Here is a 10000-nt window from a genome sequence, read left to right as displayed (position 1 = left end):
GAGTAGACTTATGGCTCTGATGAAGTTGATGTTCTATTTATATTATGTTCATCCCTAGAGCATAATCTCTTTTTAGATAAAAGTAAAAAATGTACATTAGCGAAGTAGAAGTAGCTGTTCGCAGAATTTTCTTTTTACTTCCTTTAGAATCAGTTATTTTCGTAATCAATTTTCAAAATGAAAATACAGTTACATATAAATTTTCGGAGATGGGTGGATAGGAAGACAGAAATTAACGTAAAGATGACTTGAATGACTTATTTCAAAGAAACAACAAATTATTCTAGAAGCAAAAGAATGTTTGTAAGCTATAGGTGAATAACTCTGCATTTACGAGTTTATTCACTTATTCAAGATTTTGCTGATGAAAATTCTACGCAAGTGCATGGTACAGCCAATGTAGAAATTTCTGTATAAATGTTTCATCCCCAAGCCATTATCTCTTATATTGTTCTGAAGTACCACTTGTTACGTGAAACGATTTAATATTATTAACGAGAATTAGTGAAGTTAATTTATATACATCATCATGTCCATATGACCAAAAAATTTCCCTTTGTAGAATCACTTACCCTTGAGCATCTTGACCCTATGATGATTATGAATGTTTATCTTTTCAGAATGCGGTTAATGGTCAAGAACAGGACAACACCATCAAGCATTTGTCTTCACCATCAGATGTCTCTATGATACTTGAGTCAGAACAAAATTACCAAAGAGCCCGAGAGGTCAAAATCAGAATTTACAAAATGCGTAAGATATCTGTTTTTTTTTTCTTTTTTTATTTGCCTGCAGTAGACCGTCGACTTAGTATAGCCTACACTATAACTTATTTCAAAATATTTATCAGCATAATGAGTCATGTCTAAAATGGCAGAGTAGCAAAACCCTCAATGTAAATGAAGTTGACTATTGTTGCCGGAAAGACTCCAGGTGAAACAGGCCCCAACACCCCGATGACGATATAGCCAATCACGTTGTCTCTCACGTTAGCAGCAGTCACAATACATCCACATACACATTTAAAACTATTCTAACTTATATAATCACTTTAAGGGAATGTGTTGTGACCGCTATTACTGCAGCAGACAACAGGATTGGCTATAATATCACCAAGGGGTGGGACTTATTTCGCTCAGAATCTCTGTAGCAAATATAGAACTGAAATCTCCCAAGTTTATTTCTCTTGAGTTGAAAGAGTACAATAATGAAGAAAGAACAGCGAGAAAAGTAGCTGAAAAGTGGGTCAGAATAAAATGTTTGTTAGTGATCAGTCATTGGCAGGTAGTGTGCTGCAGGAATCCAGAAATTTTTTTGTGAGTAAGATCAATTTAGCGTGGCAGAATCAGAAAGAACTGTCGTAGCGAATCAACATTGCCTTCCCAATTGATGGAACTATAAATAACACAAATCCAAATACCCATTGAATCTCAACAGATTTTACTCTGCGGAGGGGATATTGTTGTTATTGTTTATACAGAAAATGAATAAACAACTTTAAAACAAACTTTCTATGAACAAAGTACTCACTATAAAGAGAGAAAATAGAGAATTAGATAATAAATTGAAAGATATTTTACATACAGACAAAAGTACTTAGCTGCATAATACATTGTTAATTACCTTGAGAACCAAAAACATGATCATATGACTTTCCTTAACATTGTTTGCATTTTGACTTTGCGATTTTTACCAGATTTTCTGCAATGCAAAATGTGAAATATTTTTGTCAACGAATTCCTCATTTGTGCTCCCTGTCGCAATTATTTCCAATTACACTGTGTCCAATCACAGGGCCATCCTTGATAGAACAAAAAGTATTGTTTTACTTTTTACTCTAAACTGGAGGCAATTAAAATTAAATAGCCAATAATTCACTATAATTTCCCGTGCTATTCGAATCCAGGAGAATTTAGTGATACACCGACTTTAAATTTATAGCAGCGAAAAATTTATCATTAATCACTTAAAGTATTCTTTGATAGAGGGTAAAGGAATAATGTGAAATATTTTAAATGATAATCAAATTCAGATAAATTGCACACAATCTAGGCGAAACATCGTTCGAAAGTAGGCCAGTTGGGGAGGTGTATGGTGATTCACTCTCTTTAATTATCCTTTGTCTCCTTAACTTATTAATTTCCTTTACTACCCCCTCTATCATGTTTGTATGGAATAGGAGAATGATCCATGGCATCTAAACAAAGGGAAATCAGTCAATCATGACTGGACATTTATTAGAATCTAATATAATCATTTATACCATATAATTTTTATGCCAGTTTACTGCCCTAGCATTTTCAAAAAGGAACTGCATGCATTTATGCATGTGAGCTAGAAGCTTTGCAACTGAGATACATCTATCAGCAGGATTGCATGTATCAAAGTCATGAATCAAACCATTCCCCTGTGACGAGCCAAGAGATTCAGCCACGGCGGAGAGATGTCGGCGTTGACGGGTGGACCAGGCATCAAACTGTCGAGTGAAGGCATGCACCAGAGGCAAGTGGTCTGTGCGAATGTTGAAGGGCGTACCTTCTAGGAAATGGTGAAAGTGACGGACAGCCAAGTGCACCGCCAGCAATTCACGATCGAAGGTAGAATAACCCGATTCTGCCTTGGGCAGTTTTCTGCTGAAGAAGGTCAATGGGCGGGGCGAGCCATTGACCCCTTGTTCGAGTACTGCACCAATAGCGACGTCACTGGCATCGGTGGAGAGAAGAAGAGGGGCATGTGGGACTTAAAAAGTGAAAGCAGCAATGGTTGATAGGGCCTTCTTTGCATTGCAGAGTGCCGGTTCTTGAAGGGGACCCCACTTCAGGTCTTTTGGCTTGCCCTTCAGGGAGGCATAGAGGGGAGCAAGAGTGGCGGCAATGGCTGGCAGAAAACGGTGATAATAGTTGATCCTGACGGTCAAGGGCGTGGGAAAGTTCTGAACGATTACAACCTTCTCAGGGAGGGGATGGTCTCCTTCGGGAGTGATGCGGTGCCCTAAGAACAACACTTTGTTGGCGCCAAGGGTACACTTGTCGTACCGGACAACAAAGCTGTTTTGTTGTAGGCGGTCGAGAACGATGCGCAGGTGACACAGGTGTTCCTCTTTTGAGGAAGAGAACACAAGTTTTTCGTCCACGTAACATACACAGAGGGGGAGGTCCCCTAAGATGCCATCCATGAGACGTTGAAAAGTGGTACCAGCATTACGAAGGCCAAAACAGGAGTAATTGAAGGTGTATGTACTGAAGGGAGTGGTGATGGCAGTCTTATGGATGTCTTCTGGGTTCATAGGCACCTGATAATACCCCTTCAGGAGGTCGAACGTGGAGAAAATCTTCGCTTTGTGCAGGTAGGAGGTCACATCGGCAATGTTTGGAAAGGGGTAGTGATCCGGTTCTGTTTGCATGTTCAGGCGCCTGTAATCCCCACACAGACGGAGGGAACCGTCTTTCTTCAGGACGATGTGTAAGGGTGATGATCATGGGCTGGAGTCCTTTCGGCAAAGGCCCATTTCTACCATTTCGGCGAACGTCTGTTTGGTGTGTGCCAATTGATCCGGTGCCAGACATCTGAATTTGGCGAAGACTGGAGGTCCCGTCGTCTTGATATGGTGGTAAATACTGAGTTTGGCAGGAGCCGTGGGCGTTTGGCGAAGTTCTGGACGGAAAACTTCCGGGTATGACGTGAGGTGGCTTTGTCGCCAATCTAGCACATCACGGGGTAGGCTTGTGTGTCCTACGGCATTCACGTCAGCTTTGGCTGACGTTGAATATTCTTCATCAGGAGTGGAGCCATTGATGGAGGTCTTGAAGGTCATGAAGTGGCTGCCCCTAAGGGTGTCAGCTTTGGTCATCAAGTCCTTTATGGGTAAACTATCGACATCGGGTATGGTAGAGCGTACAGGCTCGGGTAAACGGCGTACCCAAAGGGCACGAAGTAGGTTCACTTCACGAGGAGAGCCGTCTGCGGCAGATTGCAGGCGAGCGATACTGGTCATTTCCTTGAGGGTGAGCAAAGCTCTTTGAGAGCTGAAAAAGCTTTGCTATACGGGCGGCTGGCGACAGAAGTACTGCTGCAGAAGGTATGTTTTGAGGGCGTCATACGCTATTGGGGTGTCTCCTTGTTCACAAAGCCAGTTGGAGATTTCCAGGAATGTGTCCTCGGGTATCGCCGTGAGAACATACTCTGCCTTAGCGGTTGAGCGAGTCACGCCCTTGATGCGTATCTAGACTACTGCTCGCTGAAACCAAGCAAATGCCTCTCAGCAATTCAGGTCTACAAAAGATCGATTGAACCAGTCACAAAATGGTTTCATATCCCACGTTTACGAGTACTCTATACTTTGATAACTGGCCACACCTCTTCAAGTCAACACAAAAATCATGGAACCAGTCACAAAATGGTTTCCTATCCTATAATTACGAGTTTTTCTATACCTTAACAACTGGCCACAGCTCCTCAGGTCTACACAAGAGTCATGGAACCAGTCACAAAATGGTTTCACATCCTACGTATACGAGTTCTCCTATACCACGACAACTCTCCACAGCTCCTCAGGTCTACACAAGAGCCATGGAACAATTCACAAAATGGTTTGATATCATACATATACAAATTCTCTTATACCTTGATAACTGGCCACAGCTCTTCAGGTCTACAAAAGAGCCATGGAACCAGTCAAAAAACGGTTTCATATCCTATATATAGGAGTTCCCGTATACCTTGACAACTGGCCACAACTCCACATGTCTACACAAGAGCAATGGAACCAGTCACAAAATGGTTTCATATCCTACATATACGAGTTCTCCTATACCTTGACAACTGGGAACAGCTGCTCAGGTCTACACAAGAGCCATGGAACAGGTCATAAAATGGTTTGATATCCTACATCTACGAGTTCTCCTATACCTTGATAACTGGCCACAGCTCCTCAGGTCTACAAAAGAGCCATGTAACCAGTCACAAAATGGGTTCATATCCTATATATAGGAATTCCCGTTTACCTTGACAACTGGCCACAGCTCCTCAGGTTTACTCAAGAGCAATAGAACCAGTCACAAAATGGTTTCATATCCTACATATACGAGTTCTCATAAACCTTGACTACTGGCCACAGCTCCTCAGGCGTACACAAGAGCCATGGAACAAGTCAAAAAATGATTTTATATCCTACATATACAAGTTCTCCTATACCTTGACAACTGGCTAGAGCTGCTCAAGTCTACACAAGAGCCTTGGAAGCAGTCAAAAAATTGTTTCATATCCTACATATACGAGTTCTCCTATACATTGACAACTGGCCACAGCTCCTCAGGTCTACACAAGAGCCATGGAACTAGTCACAAAATGGTTTCATATCATACATATACAAGTTCTCCTATACATTGACAACTGGCGACAACTCCTCAAGTCTACACAAGAGCCAAGGAACCAGTCACTAATTGGTTTCAAATCCTACATATACAAGTTCTCTTATACATCGACAACTGGCCACAACTCCTCAAGTCTACACAAGAGCATTGGAACCAGTCACAAAATGGTTTCATATCCTACATTATTATTATTATCATTATTATTACTAGCCAAGCTACAACCCTAGTCGGAAAAGCAAGATGCTATAAGCTCAAGGGGTCCAACAGGGAAAAATAGCCCAGTAAGGAAAGGAAATAAGGAAATAAATAAATGATGAGAATAAATTAACAATAAATCATTCTAAAAATAGTAACAACGTCAAAACAGATATGTCCTATATAAACTATTAACAACGTCAAAAATAGATATGTCATATATAAACTATAAAAAGACTCATATCAGCCTGGTCAACATAAAAACATTAGCTCCAACTTTGAACTTTTGAAGTTCTACTGATTCAACTACCCTATTAGGAAGATCATTCCACAACTTGGTAACAGCTGGAATAAAACTTCTAGAATACTGTGTAGTATTGAGCTCATGATGGAGAAGGCCTGGCTATTAGAATTAACTGCCTGCCTAGTATTACGAACAGGATAGAATTGTCCAGGGAGATCTGAATGTAAAGGATGGTCAGAGTTATGAAAAATCTTATGCAACATGCATAATGAACTAATTGAACAACGCTGCCAAAGATTAAGAAATAAGGAATAAGAAATTTTATAGACCGTAGGTTTCTGTCCAACAAATTAAGATGATAATCAGCAGCTGAACACCAGACAGGAGAACAATACTCAAAACAAGGTAGAATGAAAGAATTAAAATACTTCTTCAGAATAGATTGATCACCGAAAATCTTGTGAGATTTTCTCAATAAGCCAATTTTTTGGGCAATTGAAGAAGACACAAACCTAATGTGTTTCTCAAAAGTAAATTTGCTGTCAAGAATCACACCTAAAATTTTGGAAGAGTCATACAAATTTAAAGAAACATTATCAATCCGGATACTGAGGAGCCACCGTCCTTGACCTACTTACAATCATACTTTGAGCTTTATTAGGATTCAACTTCATACCACATAATTTGCACCATGTACTAATTTTAGCTAAATCTCTATTAGGCTAAGGGATTCACCAACCCTAGATCTACATTCAGGGGATGGAATTGATGCAAAGAGAGTAGCATCATCTGCATATGCAACGAGGTTGTTTTCTAGGCCAAACCACAATTCATGTGTATATAGTATGAAAAGTAATGGGCCAAAAACACTACCCTGTGGAAGACCGGATATCACATTCCTATACTCATTATGGTGCCCATCAACAACAACTCTTTGAGATCTATTACTTAAAAAATCAATAATAACGCTAAGAAACAACCCACCCACTCCCAACTGTTTGAGTTTGAAAACAAGGGCCTCAGGATTAACCCGGCCAAAGGCAGCATTAAAATCAAAGCCAATCATACGAACTTCCTGACCACAATCAAGGGACTTCTGTACAACATTGGAGATTGTAAGAAGGGCATCACATGCTCCAACGCCTTTACGAAAACCAAATTGCAAACTAAGGAATAGATGATTACCTTCAGCAAACCTATTAAGACGTTTTGTCAGAAGACGTTCAAAAACTTTAGATAATATGGGAATAATGGAAATTGGGCGGTAATCAGTGGGACTTGACCTACCACAGACACATTTACAAAGAGGAGCAACATTACCAATTCTCCAACAAGTGCTAAAAGCTCCTCTTCTTGCTAACTTGCTCAAAATAACATATAACTTTGGAGCTAAGAAATCTGCCATCTTTATAAAAAACAAAGGAAAAATGCTATTTGGGTCTACACCTCCATAAGCATCAAGGTCCATCAACAGAGCTTTAATCTCACGATATCGAAAACTTAAACTAGTTAGTTTAGCCTCAAGAAAACAGGAATGAGGAAGTTCAAGTTTTTCATTACTCTGTTTACTGTCAAAATCATCAGCCTTTTCCTTTGGACAGTGAGTGACTGAGCCATCTGGGTCAGGTAAAGGAGGAACTGTTCCATCTACACCAAAGAGTGCAGATTTAAGGGTAGACCACCATTTATGTTCCTGAGTTGTACATATACAAGTTCTCCTATAATTCGACAACTGGCCACAACTGCTCAGGTCTACACAAGAGCCATAGGACCAGACTCTAAATGGTTTCATATCTCATATCCTACATATAAAAGTTCTCCTATACCTCGACAACTGGCCATAGCTGCTCAGGTCTACACATGAGCCATGGAACCAGACATTAAATGGTGTCTTATCCTATGTTTACGAGTTCTCCTATACCTCGAAAACTGGCCACAGCTGCTCAGGTCACTCAAGAACCATGGAACCAGTCACAAAATGGTTTCATATTCTATATATATACAATTTTTCCTATACCTCGACAACTGGCGACAGCTTCTTAGGTCTACACAAGAGCCATGGAACCAGTCCCAAAATGGTTTCATATCCTACACCAACAAGTTCTTCTATTCCTCGACAACTGGCCACAAATGCTATGGTCTACACAAGAGCCATGACACCAGACACTAAATGGTTCCATATCCTATGTTTATGAGTTCTACTATACCTTGACAACTGGCCACAGCAGCTCAGGTCTACACATGTGCCATGGAACCAGACACTAAATGGTTTCAGATTCTATGTTCACGAGTTCTCCTATACCTTGACAACTGGCCAGAGCTGGTCAGGTCTACACAGGAGCCATGGAACCAGACACAAAATGGTTTCATATCCTATCATTACGAGCTCTCCTATACCTTGACAACTGGCCACAGCTTCTCAGGTCTACAAAAGAGCCATGGAACCAGACACTAAATGGTTTCATATCCTATATTTACAAGTTCTTTTATACCTTGACAATTGGCCAGACTGATCTGGTCTACACAAGAGCCATGGAACCCATCACTAAATGGTTTTATATCCTATGTTTATGAGTTCACCTATACCTTGACAACTGGCCACAGCTTCTCAGGTCTCCACAAGAGCCATGGAACCAGTCACAAAATGGTTTCATATCCTACATATACAAGTTCTCCTATACCTTGACAACTGGCCACAGCTACTCAGGTCTACACGATAGCGATGGAACCAGTCACAAAATGGTTTCATAGCCCATGTTTACGAGTTCTCCTATACCTTGACAACTGGCCACACCTCAGGTCAACAAAAGAGTCAGGAACCGGTCCCAAAATGGTTTCATATCCTATGTTTACGAGTTCTCCTGTACCTCGACAATTGGTCACAGCTCCTCAGGTTTATCCAAGAGCCATGTAACCAGTCAAAAAATTGTTTCATATCGTACATATACAAGTTCCCCTGTACCTCGACAACTGGCAACAGCTACTCAGGTCTACACAAGAGCCATGGAACTAGACACAAAATGGTTTCATTTCCTACTATACCCTGACAAGTGGCCACAGCTTCTCAGGTGGTACATAAGAGCGATGGAACCAGTCACAAAATAGTTTTATATCCTATGTTAACGAATTCTCCTATATCTTGACAACTGGCCACAGCTTCTCTGGTCTACACAAGAGACATGGAAACAAACTGAAAATGGTTTCATTTCCTATGTCTACGAGTTCTCCTATATCTCGACAATTGGCCACAGCATTTCAGGTCTACATAAGAGCGATGGAACAAGTCACAAAATGGTTTCATATCCTATGTTTGCGAGTTCTCCTATACCTTGACAACTGGTCACAGCTCCTCAGGTCTACACAAGAGCCATGTAACCAGTCAAAAAATGTTTTCATATCCTACATATACGGATTCTTCTATACCTTGACAACTGGCTAATTCTAGCAAGCTCCCAGCCTTTAATATTTATGAACAAGAGTTAGATTTTAAATGTTGAATAGGGGCTTGCATAAAGTTGAAGATATCTCAGATTACTCCAGCTCAATGAATTTTATATGGGGCTAAGGAAACAATCGATTATTGTATTTATCACTTTACAGTGCGTAAATTATTGTGATATCAACATTTGTTTACATACTAATAATGTTCAACTATGTTTTGCAGCAAAATGGTTAGACGACAACGTCGTTGAAGGTGTTTTAAAATGGTATAATAATAGCTGTCATAAATACGTATTCGTGAGGTCGGATGACGGAGGTAAGTGAATGTTTCATTCTTTTGTCAATATAAAACTAAAATTATTAAAGGAATTCAGTAAATCCCTTTTTATTTTTACCTCACAAGTATAAGATCGTTGATGTTTTCCTACAATTTTTGCAGCATTCATATCATTATACATCTTTATTATCCTTGATGCTGATTTCCTATGGTAGGCATTGCATGAACCTTGACTCTGACAACGACTTCTTTGAAATGTTGTATATATTCCCTTTTTCACCTACCGATGTAGAGGATGACACATTAAATGGTTTTATAAGATGACGAAGGTTAACTCAGTGAATGCCCCAATGCCTTGTCTAATGTCCTGATCTTCATACTGTTATTGTCTAAGATATTGTTAAAATTTGCTCCATTTCATGATGAACATTTTTTTTTTGCATAACCCATCTCAATATCCTGATACTTTGG

General features: G+C 40.0%; 1 protein-coding gene across 1 annotated transcript in view; it reads left to right on the top strand.

Annotated features, from left to right (window-relative positions):
• Positions 1-10000, top strand: part of LOC137615126 (mucin-2-like) — a 52122-nt gene that overhangs the window by 3684 nt on the left and 38438 nt on the right. The window contains exons 2-3 of the mRNA XM_068344758.1: positions 621-753; positions 9476-9568. Coding sequence (XP_068200859.1) covers positions 621-753; positions 9476-9568 — 226 coding nt within the window. The remainder of the gene's footprint in view (positions 1-620; positions 754-9475; positions 9569-10000) is intronic.

This window comes from Palaemon carinicauda, chromosome 21 (genome assembly GCF_036898095.1).
Source record: "Palaemon carinicauda isolate YSFRI2023 chromosome 21, ASM3689809v2, whole genome shotgun sequence".
Taxonomy (NCBI): Eukaryota; Metazoa; Arthropoda; class Malacostraca; order Decapoda; family Palaemonidae; genus Palaemon; species Palaemon carinicauda.
This window is presented reverse-complemented; position numbering and strand designations above follow the sequence as displayed.